The 18,390-nt window shown below is 40.6% G+C and overlaps 1 protein-coding gene across 12 annotated transcripts in view; it reads left to right on the plus strand.

Moving 5' to 3' along the window:
* The window catches only part of CALD1 (caldesmon 1), a 196,550-nt gene that overhangs the window by 131,257 nt on the left and 46,903 nt on the right, over window positions 1-18,390 (plus strand). Inside the window, exon 1 of one of the 12 annotated variants that reach the window (XM_027659606.1) lies at window positions 10,165-10,441. The exons of the other annotated variants lie outside the window; for them this stretch is intronic. Within the exon in view, the coding sequence (XP_027515407.1) occupies window positions 10,395-10,441 (47 nt within the window). The 5' untranslated portion in view covers window positions 10,165-10,394. Of the gene's footprint in view, window positions 1-10,164; window positions 10,442-18,390 lie in introns of those variants that run through there. 12 annotated transcript variants of the gene reach the window in all.

Raw genomic sequence — 18,390 nt, forward strand, 5'->3', positions numbered from 1 at the left:
AAAAATTTACTGGCTAGGGCAAGTTTGGCAAAGGTGTATTTTTGTACACAAATCAAATCTGAAAGATTGTATAGGGATGCTGATCCTTGTGAGAGTGGTCAAGTTATTGTGTTTTAAAGATTGTGGGAAGGAAGTAATTCAGTATTTATCAGTTTCCCTTAAACACAGGTGAACACTTACATTTGCTTTTCCTACTATCAGACCTATGAGACTTCTCACTGTTACTCAGCTGACTGACAGATTGTTTGGGTGCTTACCTGAGCAGATGGTTAAAGCCCTCATGCGTGCTCCTGTGTCATATTCACAGAAAAGATAAGGTGGGGAATGCATACTATTGATCCCTGCTCAGAGTCTGATCTCTCCAATCAATGTTAAGAAGTCTTTAGGGTGTTGTGATGATGGGGGTTGTGATGATGTCCCTGCTGTGACAGGGAAGCATGTGGGAATTGTAGTCTTGCAGCTCGGGGACCACCTGTCACCCACATGGTGTCACTGCATCTCTCAGTCACTGGCAGCTGGACTGACTGGAATGCTTCCTGAGGTCTGTGAGCATTGGTGAAGGAGTCAAGATAGACTCTGCCTTCAATCGGCGAGCACTGCGCAGGTGCTTGTTTACAAATGTACTTCCTCATGGATACCTTAATGTATAAGATGTTTAAAAATGAAAACCAAAACAGATCTAGAAAAACAACAGAACAAACTGTGTACAGCCTAAGGGTTTGCAGCTGCCCCTCTTCTTCCTTCCCCTGGCTCTACCTCCTGAGCAGTTCACGGTTTTGTGCTGTCAGGGAGGACCCAAGGTGCTGCATAGGTCCTGGGGGTTTGTCTGTGCTCAGCAGATCATCAGAGCTGAGGGGATCTCCTCACATGCTGTTACCTGTCTGGTCAGCAGTTCTGATGCTGAGGCTTCCAGCTCTGTGGTCCAAGGCTTCCCATCCTCAGTGCTTGCTGATGGCCGTGCTGGGCCGTGCTTGGGAGGCACTGGGCTGGGCTGCTCATTTGTAAAGGTGCTGGCACTTGTCTCCACTCAGGGCATCAGAGTAGCCTGGATGAGTTCTGAAGCCTTGAGCAGATGGGACTGTCCTTTTGCAGAGAGATCGGGCCCTTAACATGGGGTTTAGGCTGTACAGTATAGATGGGAAGAAATCGTGTTCTTATGAGTTTGCTCAGACCTCGGCCTATCCTGATAGTGTAAAGTGTGACCAGAGAGCCATTTTCTGGGAGAAGGTAGAAGTAAATGGAGTGCCTTAGAGTTGTTCCCTTGGCATTGTTACTAAATTACAGCAGATTTCAGGTACTTCAATACCAAAATAAGTATTAGCATGTGAGCATGCAGAGAAATAACAAAAAAAAATATATATAGTTGGGTCTTTTGTTACACTGGAGTAGTTTGGGTCCTGAGATCATTATGTCTTGATGCATTTGCTGTAATGCAAATACTGAACATTTATCAGAGAATCACAGAATCAATTAGGGTGGAAAAGACCTCTGAGATCAGGTCCAACCTGTGACCGAACACTAACATGTCAGCTAGACCATGGCACTGAATGTCTCATCTTTCCTTAAACACCTCCAGGAACAGCGACTCCACCACCTCCCTGGGCAGTCTGTTCCAAAGTCTAATCACCCTCTCTGTGAAAAAATTCTTCCCAATGTCCAGCCTAAACCTAGTGCAACATAAGGCTACGTCCCATGCCATGGTGATTTCATTTTACTTTCTTGATGCCCTTTTATGTTTATTACCATGCAATAAATCGCTTTTTTGTCGTGCTTGTTTAAAGACCCTGTGGTGCAGAAAGCAATGCCTGTCCGTGGCAGAGCCCCAGCTGCCTGCCTGCAGGGGGCAGAGATGAATTCTGCGGTGCTGGGGGAGCTTTGCTCAGTGGGCCAGGTGCATTAGTGTTTGCCTTTTTTTATTTTTTCCCCTTGCTTTCCTCTAAAACATTAAGCATGAGCCATGGCTAGAGGCAAGAATCCAGCCTTGATGGAGTGCCTTCCTGATCTGATATGACAGGCCTTGTGAAAGTGTTCAGCCTTGATCCTTTGTTGTTTTCAAGAGGGAAATCCCATTAGATAACAACTGTACAGATGAAGCTGGAAGATTTTGTGTATAGATTTCCCTAAGACATGAAGAACATAAAGAAAGAAACCTTTTTTTGTACATGGTTTTGTTTTGGTTTCCTTCAAGAAAGGAGAGTTGCTGGGAAAATAGATGTTAGATGTATCCTGTTTCTTGAATAGTCCACAAAATGGTACATTTCTAACATGGTTTAATTTCATATTCAGTTCCTCCTGGAAGAAGCTGGCAAGGTTTGCTGCAGAGGGAGAATAAGTTTGATGTGTTGCTAGGTCTTCTTGGAAATTGCAAATGAATTGGGACAGGAGTGCTGAGGAGATTTCTTAGCATTAGTTGTGAGTCTAAAAGTTAAGGTAGAGATTAGCATGCTGAAGAAACCTCTGTTGTGAACCATAGAAGTGAAGGGGGTAATGGAGGCAGTTCAGATCCACTCCTTACCAGTTTGCTAAAGTGGATTTGAATGAAATTGAATGTATAACTAGCCCCTAATTTCCAAAGCATTTTTGTGTGGGTTTAGCAATCTGATTCATGTCAAACCCAATGACTGTCATATTGACGCAAATACCAGATAATATTTAGAAAATTTGGGAAGGTATTTTGCCAAGTAAGAAAAAAAAAAAACAACTCTCTTTTAACATGCATTCCTATAGGAATCAGAAATACTGAAGAAAGGGAAAAAGCATACTGATGTGTTGACCATCTAACAAAAATCATACTGTACTGGTCCTTTTTTGGGATGTTTTCTGAAGTTTTCCACTGGCCGGAGGCTTTTGAAGGAAAGAAAAGACTCATCTTCTGGCTTGAATTAACTTAGTTAATGATTAACAGAACAGTGCAGCATGTGTGGTGTGTTTTAATTAAATCAGAAGAGGCATGATTTTAACAAGATTTTAGTTTCACTTTGAAAGTTATTAAATAAACTGACACTGTTTGCTCTCTGAAAGTTACTGGGAGCATCCGGTTAGTTGGTAATCCCTGAGCATCTAGTGAAATAAAGCTGTTTCCAAAACACCTAAGGGCCAGGTATTAAAAATGATTGGTCCAGTCAGATAGATTAAGTAATTTTAACCTACATGAGGCAGGGTCCTGGTCTGAGAATCCAATTTCATATTTTCAAGCTAAGTTCAGAGTTAACGAAGGCTCAAACTGAGTATTTCTAGTTGAGGTTTGCATTTTGAATACCTGCAAGCTGTTCAACTGGCATAAGATGATGAACAGTCACTGACTTTGGTGGAATTCATATGACTTTTGCTAGCTGAGTTTATTGGGTTGTTTGTGAAGTGAGATCCTGACCAGGGATTGGATGTTGTTCACCAGTAAAATTCAGAGTATCGTAAGATAGGAGCTTTTGGTCCAGGAAGGTCCCCGTAAATTGGCCCAGCAGGAAATGTTCTTCTCCTTCCAGGGCTGTATAAACTCTTCCAGCACAGAAGTATCAAATGTGAAGCCCGGACTGGGATCATGGCTTCAGGCTGAAGCAGGACAGTGGATGCTCTTGCTGTCATGTGGTGGGACAGAAGGGTGAACAGACCCACACTTCATGAGTTCACTGTTGTTTACTGGGCTGCCTGTTAAGGAGCTTTAGCTTAGGTTTCCACCTATGCCTGCTCAGCAGTAAAATCAAAGCATAAACTGTTTTGGCTAGAGATGCATCTATGTTTGTATCACACCTACTACTGTGTGGTTCTTTCTGGCTTTTGTGGCTAAGCTTGAAGTGAATAGTGATGTTTGGAGCATGCCTGCTAAATATATTAAAATTAACATTAATAATTTAATATAAAACCTCTTATTGAAATTTACTATTGCCAGAAACAGTTGAGGGAAAGAGGACTTACATCTACATTACTGGCAGCTCATACAGCTTTCTGTTTTGTGGGCTCTGCAAGTATTACCCTACATGGCTCTGAGCAGAAGCCCTACAAGTCTGGGCTTTGACTTGTATTATCATTTGCACTGATAAAGCTGAATTTTATTGATAGCAGTTATAGCAAGCTACAGTTCAGGTATAAACGAGAGACAGCAAACTTTAAAATTTGTGAGCCAAAATAATGGTTTTCTTTTTATTGCTGTGAGAATTGTCATATGTCCCTGAAATACATAAAGCACAAAAGAATGGGTGCAGAAGTGTGTGGGGAAATGGTGTTCTTCCTTCTTCTGCTCCTGCTCAGAGCAGGAGGGGACCAGAGGAGGGGACCTCCACTAGTGGCAGTGCCAGGGCACAGGGAGACGTGGTAATGACAATCCTTGTGAATGCTTCTCCCTTACGGCTTCCTACATTTCAATTCAGAAGGTAGCTATATGTGTGTGGTTATATTGTTTGGATCTTAACGTTTATCTGAAAGCAGTGAAAACACAACATACAACAAAAGCTGTGCTTTGGTGGAGATGGTCTATCACACACATGAAATATTGCACTGCCCTATTTCTGGATCATGCATTCCCCCATAAGTAACAGGTAGAGAACACTACGTTTTTCTAATCACATTTCAATTTACTGTGTAAGTTCTCCTTGGAATATGATTTTAACACTTGCCTTGGAGTTTATTTTGTTTACTGCTACAGACATACATGCACTCAGTAACTTTTCCACGTGAAAAGCAGGATAATATTACCTCAAGAACTGAGGACAGTCAAAGAAAATGAAATTCTCTTCCCTGTAGAGGGCCAGACTCCTGTCTGCGCTATTCAAGGCCATCCTGTCCCAGCAAAGGAGGTGTCAGATGGGATTGAATGCTTCATGGGCTCTATATGGGTCTTATCTGCAACTACATTTATTGCAAGTGTTTACAATTTCAGGCTTCAGGCTTTAGCATTTTGATGTGCAGGCCTGTGTTCCTAATCCTGCAGAACTTGCCTATGCAAATGGTTCTATCGCCTGCTAAGGCATTTCCTACCTGATAATGTGTCAGTGTGAGCATGCAAATTCTGTTTGTGTGTGACTCCATGATTTGCACATGCATATGCCCAAGCCTACATATTTCAATTTGAGTAGGTATTTTCATACGTATACCCACAAACACAACTGGGTATGTATGACTCACAGGTTCCATTGAACACGCTAAAATTGTTGAGGCTACTGCTGTTTGTATGCATCCAGGTAGTTATAAGTATGGGTTACAGTTAAAGAATAAAGGGAGGAATACATATCATAACCATAGGGTGTATTCTTAGTATTGAACCTTGTAAGAGCATGGAAGATTTACCATTCTCAAATGGCAAAGTCTCCGTTACTTGAGATATTTACAACTGGACTTGAAAAGTAAGTACTCAAGATTTTCTTCAAGACCTTATGCATGAGTTACCTGACTTCACCTACTGCACATGATTTAATACACAAAGTATTGTTCATCTGTGAAATGAATTCCCTGCTCACATGCCAGTGTCCTAGAGTAAAATCTCATAGGGTGGTGAATGCAGATGCTTTTTGCTCTGTGAGATGCATCCACTGTGTTCCCTGCAGTGAACTGTATTGGAGCATTTCAGAACAGACCTTAAAAATACCAAGAGTTTGTCTACTCCATGAGAACACGAAAGACACTGTGGCATCTTTCATTTTCCCAGGGACAGAACAGTTAAAAATATTCTTCAAACAAGGAGCAGATGTTAATATCATTAGAATGGGTTTTCATAAAAAACAAGAGTTCTGTTCCTCTTGCAAAATGCCAGTAGCTTTGCAAAGTTCTTTACAAGTCTACCTACTTATTTCAGACTGGTGGCACAGAGGACAGTGGTGCAGCATGGTCTCTGAAACCAATCAGATATATTTCTGTAAGTTACTTACCTGCCCATTTTAAGACTGCCTCAACGTCCACTAAGCAAAGAGCTAAAGAAACATGAAGGTGTTTGAATAACAGGAGAACAGTGGGCAGCACAGCAAATTCTCTGTTGACAAACAGGTACAGAAAGGATTAGGCTTTCCATGGAAAGGCATGGTCTGGATGGTGCATGTGCCTCGGTCAGGTCCTGAATTCACTATTGTCTCAAAAGAAAAAGGATTCACAGGCTATTTTGATCAGCTCACTGAAAATTCTGTCTTGCCTGCAGAGGTGGTTAAAGTAAAAATAATAAACAAAATGTTAAGTGGCTCTCTGGATGACCTCTGGACATTCCTGTTGTTAATATGAGTTGACATTGGAACCTTCCACTAATAATTTACTTTTGGAAAGCTCTCACATCTCCTTCCTACTCCTTTTAATGTTGAAAAGCTAGGAAAGGCCCCAGGAGTTCATTGCTGTAATAGATGGTCCTACACTAGAGCCATTTGACTTGACTTCATTGGCGTGAATGACACCTCTCAAGTGCTCTAGTTTAGTTAGTGTTTGTTTACTCTAGTTTTTTCTTTTTCTAGTGTCTTCCTTAGGGGTTTTACTGTCCTAGATCTCTGAAGCATCAGAACATACAAGGAAAGCAGGTTTAGACTCCAGCCCCATCGATTTTCCATGCTTTAGATGCCCATATCAATTTTTGAAATTATCTAGAAGGTGATTTGCCTCCTCCTGCTCCATATGTAAGATCTCCACCTCAGGGCCACAGTGTACTGAAAGTATCTGTCTCAGTTAAGTTACTGAAGTAAACAACAAACATTTGGCTTCCAAATAATAAGGGGATTATTAAGTGTAAGGATCTATAACCGACTCAGATCATCCTCCCACTTATTTTTGAAGGGGTTGTAAGCATGGCAAAATTTTGTCTGTGTCAGCTTCTTTCATGGGAACCGTTTCTGCACGGCTGTAAACTTAGGGAGCTGCTGGATCCGCACCCAATCGAATGTGAGCGCCTGGCATTGCAAGGGTTGGCCTTGGCTGAGCCCTAGTTCATGTTGCAAACTGGTACAGTCATCAAATGTCCCTGTAGCTCTTGTTAAAACAGTGATATGCCTCAGCTGAACGGGCCCTATGACTTAAATGATGGGCACAGCTTAGAGAACAGCTGGCAGTGTAGCCTCCTGGGCACTTGTTACGACCCACCCCAGAAAAAGGGGAGGGGGTAACCCAGGTTCTTATCAATAATTCCCTTGGGGTGGATTAGAGTGAAACGAATAATCAACGTCTGAAAACATATATGGGTAGGGTTTATTTTAAGAATTTTGTTTTAACAGGTATGTTAGCATTTTGGCTGTTGTCATCTGTATTATTTATGATAGGGATAACCCCTGGGGGGGGGAAATGCATAGGGGAGAGAAAGGAAAGACAGGATAAGGGTAAGGGAGAGTAAGGGAAAGAAAAACTGAGAGTGGAAAGATGTCTACAGTCACTGCCCACGGGGTCCAGCGATGACACTTGGTAGTTGCAGCTTCCATGTCTGTGAGTTGAAGTGGTGGCCTTGATCTGTTGGGGGTGAAGGAGGGAAGCCCCCACACTCAAAGAAGTTATGAGTTGCTATATCCATGGTTAGTGTCACGGGCCATGCCTGGGTCTGTGCTGAGTTTCCGTGAGGGGTCTGGCAAAAGGGTTTTTCCCGCCTTTTGAGATTTGGTGGAGGCAGGGATGGGCTTTGATGGGCCATCAGAGGTATAATGCAAAAGTCCTGCAGAAGCCTGCAAAAGTCCTTTGGCAATCCTAGAATGCATAAATCATTAACCATTTCAGTCTCTGACAGCACTCACCAGAGCACCCACTGTGCTGCTCCTGTGGGTTAGCCCAGGTCCACTTGGCAGTGTGATCATCGCCTGGATGCAGTGGATTAACATCCATGTGTCCAGAGTTGCCTCTTCAATCTTGCAGCTTTGCAAGTGTGACAAATCGTGGTTGTAGCAATTCCTGACAGGTTAAAAAATTAATTTGTGGGACACCAACTTGCGAAGCATTACGAGCAGTTGTTGACAAGGATGCCTGTCCCATATAACACTACAGACAGCTGGGCAGAGGAGGCTGATACTGTTTGGAAATGCAGTTTGCTCACCTTATTTATCTTGAGTTTCATTTGCTGGCAAAAATGGCAACATCTTGAGGATAGACTTGCATGGACAGTGTTGCTTATTGGTCAATTTAGTAGGCAAATGAAATCTGTTCTCAGTAGTGCTGTAGAGGTATGGGCAAGAAGGTGCAATTTGCTGTTTGAAGTCTTGAAATAAAAATAGGCTGACCATGTGAATTGTTTCATCTGGAGCAAAGTTCTCCTCCAGACTTTTGTAATTCAAAACAGTTTTTGGAAGAGAGAAGAAGGAGAAATTGAGATTCTTATGATTGTCCTAAGGGGGCTATTTTAAAATGGTTCTGGAGTCTACTACAAGTGAAAGAGGCTTCCCCTCTTCCTAATGACTCAATAAATAGGTCAGATTTGCCATCTAGAGCCATGTGTGACAGTGGGGGCAGATTTTCCAAAAATCTGGAACTGTTCTTTGGAGATGTAGAGTATAATGTTTTAGAGGATAGTCAACTTGTTTTTATTTTAATTCTGAGTGGAAACAGTTTTGTTGGTGAGCACTGCAATAATCTGACTACTCCAGGATATATTGAAAAGAGTGTAGAGCTCAATCAACTGGAAAAAAAGTTTCTGAGATGCAGTAATAAATAGAGACTTGTATTTGAAATCTGTAGGGTTGCTTTGGAACCCAGTTCACAGTTTCATAAACATCAACTCTAATGTCTGACTTCTGATTAAAATGTATGTTTTGGAAGAACATGATATGATCTCTGTTTAACTAATGCTCTTCCAGAGGGAAAAATTCTGCATTCACGCTGCCTTATATGTTCACTTTCCTTTGAGGTTAGAGAAAAAAACCTAGAGATGGCCTACCTAGGGCACCCTCATCTCATTTGCAGATCTCTCTGCAATCACAGAAGTGGAATTCCTGTTTTACTTCCTTTGCAATCAGCACCATTGGCCTTTCCTTCCTCCAGATCAGAATTCAAGTACAGTTTATACACTAAAACATGGGAGTTTTAATGTGGTTTAGAACAAAGGCCTGGGTCTGCAGAAGGTATACTTGAAGAAATAGCAACTTCTTGGGGTACTGCAGACCTGTTTCTGTGTGTGAAAAAAAACCTTGAGCTTATACATGCTTCAACTATCTATAAAGCACAGAATTGTTACTTTTTCATAAAAATCTATCTTCTTGAAACTGTAGAGAGAGTTTTTGGGAGGGGAAAAAATGCGGTTATTGACAGTAGGATTTAAGCAGAATGTAAATTAATATCAGTGTCCTGAGAAAAGTGTAGCTTTTGAATTCTTAAAAGCTCTGAGGAAAAAAAAGTCAAGGTTGATCCTTTCTTGGACATCCAGCATCCTCCATGGCTTTGTGCAGAGGATTGCCTGGGTGTTCACTCCAAGAGTGCCACCTACTGAACCCACACATTCCTTCTCACAGACAGGCGAGCTTGCTTAGAGATTTCCCTTTGGAGCACTAATCCATCCACACCCACTCTTGCAATTTATGAGGTTTAACAAGATCAGAGGCTGGGGTGGAATGGCTGCAGGACTGCACAGTGAGTGGTTGCAGTTTGCTCACATTCGTGGGCTTAAAGAGGTGTGGGAGCCAAGCATGTGAAATCATGGTAACTGATGGTGCCTCCAGTTAACTCACTGTTTGCATTTCTATTTCCCACTTCATTCACTGGATTAGATGGAAGAACATTGAGCTTAGGTTGGATTTAATTCTAGCCCTGTTTTTAATCCTTTTGTTAAATACAAGATGGTTTTACCTTGACTGCAGTTGAGCTTCAAGGTACTTCCCACCTCCCTGGATTTGTCCTTGTTTGGCAGTCACCTTCAGTCTTTTGAGCTATCTGATCCAGTTTGACCTTTCACAGGTTAGATTGGATGCAAAATGCTTAGGCAATGATTTACTATCAATTTCCCTGGACAATTATTTTATATCTGGGTACTCCTGGCAGGCTGGAATGTGAGTTTCCTCGGAGCAAATACTTCTGAAGGCACCTCTGTGCAGTGCTGAGGCTACTTGGTGCTCAAACAAGCTGGCTTAGCAGAAGCATTTGTCATTCAACTTGAGCAGCTGAGAAATATGCAGGAATTTCTGTAAATGGGGGGCCCAGGCATAGAAAAGAGGATCTATTAGAGAGAATACAGTAAAAAAAAAAAAATAAAAATCATATGATCACAGAGCAGAGGGGGGCGACGGGAGGGGAGGAGGATACAAGACAGATAATGAGCTTGACAACACACAAATACAGAGTGTCATTTACAGGAGCGTCAGGGCCGACTGAATGGTTAGCCTGTGGGGTGGAAAGAGCATCCAATGAGTCTCACATGCCTGAAAGGATAATGGCATTTTTATTATCTCATTCCACACCCTGATCATCCGTCCATTTGCTCGCTGGAGCTGCCAGCAGTTTGCACTGATTCATACGCTGCAGACATGATCAGCAGATCATACTGCAGGCAGAACTCATCAAGCCTTTCCAAGTGAGTCGCCAATTTATTATGATATCTGTATGGGTTTAGCCTTTTGCTGTTTTGTAGGAAGAGCTGGATAGTGGCAATGGGTAAGGGAAACAGAATGGTGAAACAAGCTGGGAAGCTGGTTTAGCTGGGGAATGAGCACTGGATGCAGATTGGGTTCTTTTTCTTCTTTTTTTTTGTGATATCGTGTTGTATCTTCTAAAGGAAAATTCTTTGTATTTATGCATTTCCCTTCCCTGAATTGCAGAATTTAAATTGCTTTGCTCAGTGGCAGAAGAATATGATGGAAGGACTGGTTGCTGATTGGAGTTCTGTTAGTGGGAAGTTTGCAGAAGTTTCATAGTTTGTATGAAAGCTTTTGCATAACTCTGATTGCTTAATTCACCGAGTAAATAGAGTCCTCATGGTACATTCATCCCTGAATATGGGAGGGAAGCCAGAGAAGAAAATCAATTAGCCTGTGTAATATTGTCAACAAAATAATCTGCTTTATTTGTGTCCTGTATTGTTGTTTTGTTTGTCTGCTTTAGATGTTGAGGGGTGGGAAACAGGACACTACTATGTTCCTAAAATGCAGTGATTTGTATCAGGGTTTGGTTTAAAGGTTGGGAGAGGTTTTGACAAGCAACTAGGCTTTCTGGATGCCTGTTTTTTAGAGTTTCTAGCATGAAACTCTGTGCTCTTAGGAGGAAGGGGAGCTTAGGGATTTCCTAAACTTAGCCCTTCCAAGAAGAATCTGAAATTCTTCATTGTGATTTCAGAAATTGGACAATAAATAATAATTTAATTAAGAGCTTGCCAAGTGGATTTTGTGTGTGCATGTGTGTGTATGTGTGTGTGTGTGTGTGTTGTTCTGTGGTGAAATACAGCCACAAGCCACAACAGCCATCCTTTATTGCTGTACCGGAATGGGGAGCAGCCGTGGCAAAGCACCAATTTCTCTGCAAACAGTGCAAGGGGAAAGCAAGGGAGGGGAAGGGTGAACTAAGTGAGATTTAGACACTGTAGTGATGATATAAGTGGTGAAAACCATGGCTCTTGATAACTCCTTGGGGACTTATATGAAGTGAGTTCACTGCAATCAGTAAAATTACGTGTGAGTGAAAACAATCCTTTTCTCTTGAAATGTAATTAGCAACTATATTGTTGGTTTCCTGTATCTTGGGAGATTTGGGTGCTATTGCAGCTTCTAGTAAGAGCAGACACACTTTGACAACCAGACATGGGTTTTCTCTTGTCAAGACTCACAGTAGCATGTTTTGAGAAGAAAAGCAAAGCTCTCTTTGGTGGGGACTCTGAAGAGAAATCAAATGGGTGGCTGAAACTTGGTAACCAATTTGTTCTCTTTCAACAAGAATCTCCGTGATCTCAGGCCAAAAGAGGGAAGGCACCTTTAGCATTACCCACAAAGGCTTCTTCAAAGCATTGCTCAGAGAAATACATGATGAAATACTGCCCTTCCCAGGCTGAGGCATAACGTAATCATTCCAAGTGCTCCTGTCTTCTCAGGAGATTGCAGTGGAAAAGAAGAGGAGTATTAATATCCTTATAAGTTAACTCTCTGGAGACTCTCCAGGGAAAAGGAGGAGGCTGCAATTGCATTATTTTTAATGAGGTACAGTGTGATTGTTAACTTCTTGCAAATGTCCTCTAATAACCCCTTTCCCTCAGATCATTTGATCTGCATTGTTTAACGATATTTCCTATGTTTTCAGTGTACTTGTAGTATTTGTAGAAAATTTTGTAATTGCTAAATAGCTGAATATAATCCTTTTAGAATTTGATACACTAGAAATTAAAGGCAGAAGTTCTCATCATAGCCAAGAAATCATTCCGGTTGGCCTGAAAACATAAAATCTATTTAATAGATACATAGGGATTGACTTGAATTGGTTTGCTGGGCAATAAAGTGTTTACTGTGCAAGTTCCTAGGGAAAGCAGAAGTCATCTTTGCCAGCAGGTAGAATGTTTTCTTCCAGCAAATTATAACTTCTGTTTAAACTTCACAGTTTTATTGTTGGAAGCTTGCTTTTTCACAACATTTTCTTCATATTGTAGATTGCATTTTCTGTTTCTTGGCCGAATTTTCAAGACTGATAATCAGCTAGCTTTTTAAAGGGAAGAGAGGGGTTAAGGAGGACACTTCCCCACAGGCAGCAGTAGTGTTATTGGCACTATGTTATCTGGTTAATTCTGCTCCAAAAATTGAGGCCATTAATTTTCCCTTGAAGCCACCTCTTTCCTTCTTTCTGGTCTTCTCTGTTGACCATGTTCTTCATCTCTGTTCCATAGTGGGCAATAGCTCGAATCCTTAATTTCTGAAAGCCTTTTTACATTACTGAGGTAAAATAAGAAGGACATAACATAACTGAAGACCAGATCCTCAAAGATGTTAACCTGTGGTGAGGCTGACTATTTCTGTTTTAAAAGCTAAGAATCCCAGTCACACTCTGGAAGTGACTCTTCCTCAACAGTGACAAGTCTACCATGGTCCAAGAAATAGGCACTTTTTTACAATATCCTGTCTGTTTGTGAGCTGCAATGTTTATATCCAACAGTTGGAATGGTCATTTTGATGCAAATATGTTTGTGTGTGTGTGGACCCACATATTTATGTTGAACACTGTAGTAACAACGCTCCATCTGTATGAGCATTCTTGATGTATTAGTTGTCGCCACCTGAATGAAATACACGTTGCTGGATTTAGGAACTTTCCTCATAATGGATCAGAAGAAATTTACTGGAAGAAATGGAATATTTTTGAATAGGACTCTATTTGGTGGAAGAAACATTAGACAGAGACAGACAAGATGTTTCTCAGGAAATGTCTGAGATTTTGCAGCCTTCTTGCCTCAGTGAAAGATGCTTTTCTTTTTTCAGCACAAGCAAAACATTGGGTCAGGAGCATAAAACTGGAGTAATCAGTGTGGAGTTTTGGGCATCCACCTAAGTCATGACTTTGAGAATCAAATGTCTAAGGTTTTGTCAGAGAACAAGTGACTCTGGGGAGTTTCATGAAAAATCTGAGCTGAATTTTCCACCCTGTTTAAGCCAGGAACTTGAAGCTCTGTGGATCCCAATCCCTGAAATTAACTGTGAGAATTGTTTCTGATGAAAGGTAAATTTTGTAAAATCAAAAATATTTAGGGGAGTTTTGGGCAGAACTGTTTCAGAGCAGTTCAGAGCAGAACTGGTAGCTTTGTCTAAATGAAAATAATAGGAAATACTTTTGTTAATTAGTTTTTTTACACTTTCTAAACAAGAAATTACTGAGCTGCACCACTGAAATATTTTTTTTAATAAAATATAAAATATTTTTAAATAAAATATTTTTTTAAATAAAATATTCTAATCTTTTGTAGGTACATTTTAAAGAAAAAATTTAAAAGAAAAAAAACTTTAAATGAAGGATTTGCTTTCTTGTTTCAGGCAGAATTAAAATAAAACAACCCTGAACATTTTCCGTAGCACTTCACTCTGACAAGTGTTTTTGCTTCTGCTTCAACAAAACTAGAGAATTCGTTGTTAGAGCAGATCTTAAATCCAGATAGCTCCTCCACAGCCTCACTGTTGGCATAGGTATTCAACTAGCGTTAGATAGGGGTGATAGAACTTCATCCTGCTTCTTCATATCCCCATCTTTCCCTCTCTTGCCTAACCTCCACCCTGTTCCCAATTCCGAGTAAAACAAGAAAAGTCAAAAAAAATAAGAGAAATTCTCAAATGCAGTCTTGGTTTTTCTGTCCATACATAAAGCAAATGCACTAAACTAGATAATCAAATGTTTAAAAATTCAACCAAGAAAAACACTTCCCTCAGTTTTTGAAATAATTGAAACATGGAGACTTTACTCATTGTAAATTTTCTCTCCCTCTGTATTTTATTTTATAAAAGAAAACATTAAAAAAACTAAGCTTGCTTTGCACTATTTTCATGTATTGACATTTGATTTATATTTTGAAATGTGTAAGCTCTTAAGTGTAGCAAAACAAGTTCAGCAAACTGAAGTCTTCTTTACTTCAGTAAGGCAACCTACATTTATAAGTAGCTGCCAAGTTTATAATTATATATCTGTGTAATGTTAGCCTTCATACATTTATCCATTCCAATTTTAATTCTCCGTTTCAAAAAATCTATGATCAAATTTTGGAGCCCAAACTAAGCTGATGTCGTCCCTTTTAATTTAGGACTCAGCCCTTTTATTCTCCTTCTCTGCTTTGCTTTTATTAGTTGCTTTCTTTTTGTGCTGATGTGCAGCACATACTGTTAAAGCCACTTATTAGAGCCAGAATTTTACAGCGTGGAAACTGTCCTAATAAGGGGAAAATAAATAGCCTTTTATTGGTGAGGTAAGAGAAGTCAGTCAGTGGATAATTTTTCTGCTGATTGAGAAGGATAAGGTGTGGTTTGGCAGATATCACATTGGTTTGGCATTTGATGACATGTTTCCTCTTTTCTGCAGTTCAAATCCTTTGCAGAGTTGTCAGTCAGGGAAGGCTTCCCCCATGCTCCCCTTTGCCTTTCCCTGCCCTCTTCCTTCGCTTTTTCACAAAAGTTGAGCGTTGGTGTGAAATCTCACTCTGACGTTCAAAACTGGGTGTGGTAATGAGACATTTCTGCAAGTCTAACAGTACCATACTGTAGCTACCTTTTTGGGGAACAGCGAGCACATTGGAATACAGTTTTCCATGTGCATTGTTCTACATGTAAAGTGTCAGAAAAATTGCACTTTGGTCCAAGGTATTGCAATGCAATTTGTCTTTTCTCAAAAACCCATTATCAAAGCAAAATTCTACCAACCAGGTTTAGTTGATGCTTTAAATCTGCGTGTTTGGGGTTTTTTTTTAACCTGTTTTTCTTTCCAATTGCTTTGAATGCGCATATTGAATTCCAGAGATGAGCAGCACATGCCAGGCTTAAGTACAGGCTTCAGATCTGAAGTCAATGTAGTTCTATGGCTTTTAGAATGAGTTATGATGAGCAAAGTTTCAAGTGAGGGCAGAAGCTGGTATTTCAGTTTTTTCATTCCTCAGTCTCTGTTTCTTGGTAGCTGAAATACAAAGCCAAGTACTAGCTCGGCTTACACTCACTTTGTGCTGCACCAGGAGACCAAAAGTGATGTGAAGTGGCTGCTCCCTTCCTACCCCTTGCTCTGGTGTATTTCTTTGATTGTAGGAGGAATAGTGGTTAATATGGTCACTAAATACCCAGTTTTCTCTCTTTGCTTATTTTCTTCTGAGTATTGTAAGTTTGCTTGTGTCATTTGTAAAGCATTTTTTTTTCCTTTCCTCCCCACCATAGTAGTTCCAGAGTACATATCCTATCATTGTTGAGGTTAGCTTACTGTAGGGAAAGGGTAAGAAAGACAAGTGGATGATGATAATAAAGCAGAAAAGAAAAATAAACAGCATTAGTTGTTGGATGTACCACCTCACATTTAACAAAACATACAGATGCACCATTAGGAATGGGCTACTCCCAAAATCTTACTGCATAACCAGGGTTTTTTGTGCTTGATGCCTGTTTGTATTGAGACTCTTCTTCCTCCAAGTTAGAATTTCTCTTGGAGATCGGGGACTTGGCTAACTTTGTTGTCCTCTTTTTTTAATTTCCATCCACCACTTTTTCATATACCTTGACTAAGCAACCAAGAGAAATATTCAGTTTCTTATGAGCAAGACTGACTCCAGCAGAACCTGGCATACCAACTGGAGAGGATTAACTCTGTGCAAGAAATTTAATTCTGACTCCTTTTCAGATTGCTTTCAATCTGCTTTTTACTTCTGTTTAGGAGGATCTGGTCCTGCTGGTTCTCAAGCTAAATGTTGCTGTATTAGTGAACAAAAAAAATTATGGTTCTTGTTCCAGACTGCTTAAAACATTATTGAGAAAATACCTCCTAACTGGTGTACCATGCGTTTCAAAAATTTGAGAAAGCAGGAAGCAGTCCATGTGCACTTGTTTTCCTTCCCATGATTCTCTAAGAAATGTGGAGGCCTGTCCTAGAGATGTGTCATTGAGACCAACGCACTTGTTGCTATAGGATGTAAGATTTGGGATTCTGTTTTGTTTACCAGAGCCAAATTGCCAGCAGATTTTTTTAACCTTAAAATATATTACATGTTTCTAATCAGGAGATTTTTGGATTGCCAAATTCTGTCTGCAATATGTTCAACCGTGGAGTTGTTTCAATGTAATTGCAGAAGTACCTTCTAGCATTGTAACTGTTGCTGTCCTGTCACATTCCTTACTACAGGTTCTTGTTGTTTGGGGTTTTTTGGGTTGTTTGCTTTTTTGTTTGGTTGTGTTTTTTCTTTTTTGTTGTTTTTTTGGGGGTTTTTTGTTTGTTTTTTTTTAAGTGGAGTTTGTAGCTGAGCAGTAGAATCATGACATCGGTGAGCCTCACAAGCTCAATACACTGTAGGCTTCAACATCCACAAGTGATGTGTACCATCATCACACACTGACATGGTCATGGTAGAACCTTTCTAGTCTCTTTGTTCATTTTCAGGTTGTTCCTGGTACAGCTTCTGTGAGCTACAGTGGCATTCCCCATTACCATGTGTTTTCTTTTCCTTTTTCTTTTATTTTACATGATTATTTTGCAAAGGCCAGATGAAATGTGTCCCAACCATCCTGTATTCTCTTGCATACTTTAAAAGAAGCACCCCATTTCTGTGTGTTTTGTGCAACACTCATCTTTCCTCTGTGAAGCATGAGATTTTTAGGATTGAGCTTTTCCCACAAGAGGAAAATCACTGGCATGTACTCTGGGTTTTGTACATCTTGGCCTTAGTCATCTGCCTCCTCCTGGAGCTGGAGGATCATCATAGACATCATGTCAGCAGTTTTCTTTCACAGGATTTCCAAAAGCCCCAAAGCCTAATTAGCAGAGGCCACAGCTGTTTCCAAAAGCAGCTAAACTTTTACTTCAGTTAGAAAGATTGAGTCGGAGGACTAATTTTCTTCTAGTTCCTCTGTCAAATTTGCCATAAAGGCAAAGCAGTTCTCTGCAAATGTAGCTTTTACTCAAGTCTTACCAACATGTTAAAACACTCTCTTAATGCTGTAGCAATGCTACCTTGGGATTCCCAGCGGTCCTTATCTATATGGCTGTGAAAGTTTCCCACTTGCAACACGTGCATTAGCAATAATTTGCAGCCCATCCAGTCAAGAAGAAATATTCCTGTCTCGTGCATATCTGAGAGCTGCATTTGGTCCTTTGACATTTTGGGATAGCCAGGGGGTTAATTCTTTACTTGATTTCCTGGATTCTTCTCTCTCTTTTGAACTTATTCAAAGCTCTGTGAAGTGATTTGATAGGAGACAGTGTGTCCCATCCAGTCCTGTGTTTATTGCCCCTGAACTTAGGAAGGAGAATGCTCTAAACCTACGAAAAGACGTTTGTTTCTGCTACATTCTATGTGTGCTATTTATTTCTTGTGGTGTTCTGCCTTGGCAGTCATGCCAGCATATTTTCTTTCCCTCAGAAGGACATGGTTATTCTTTTCACAAGATTCTAGCAAGCAGAGATTTTGCTGTTTAGGGCCTTGTCCCTGGTTTTTTGGTCCCTTCTAGCACTTTTCAAGATGCATGACATCATTTCAGTAAGAACCTGAGTCCTGCAAAGGCTGGTAGTATTGCAAGGGTAGGCAGTAGGGAGGTTTAAGCTTGGGAGAACTTAAGGCACAGGGCTCACAGGTGTGGAGGAAGAAGATAAAGACAGTCATTAAAATGCCATTGGGTGAAGAGTGATGGGGGCTGCCTGGAACATGAGAAGAAATTGGAGAAGGCACTGGAAGAGGTTCTGGCGAGCTGAAATAGAGGAGAAAACCATTTAAAAGCTTCCTGTGTAATATCACAAAGCAGGTAGTGGAGCCTTACCGGGAGCTTCTCAAATATTTGTTAAGTTTGTGGTAGTATTTTGAGCAAACTTGGGACAAATGTACAG

Source organism: Corapipo altera, unplaced genomic scaffold (assembly GCF_003945725.1).
Source record: "Corapipo altera isolate COAL_440 unplaced genomic scaffold, ASM394572v1 1, whole genome shotgun sequence".
Lineage (NCBI taxonomy): Eukaryota > Metazoa > Chordata > Aves > Passeriformes > Pipridae > Corapipo > Corapipo altera.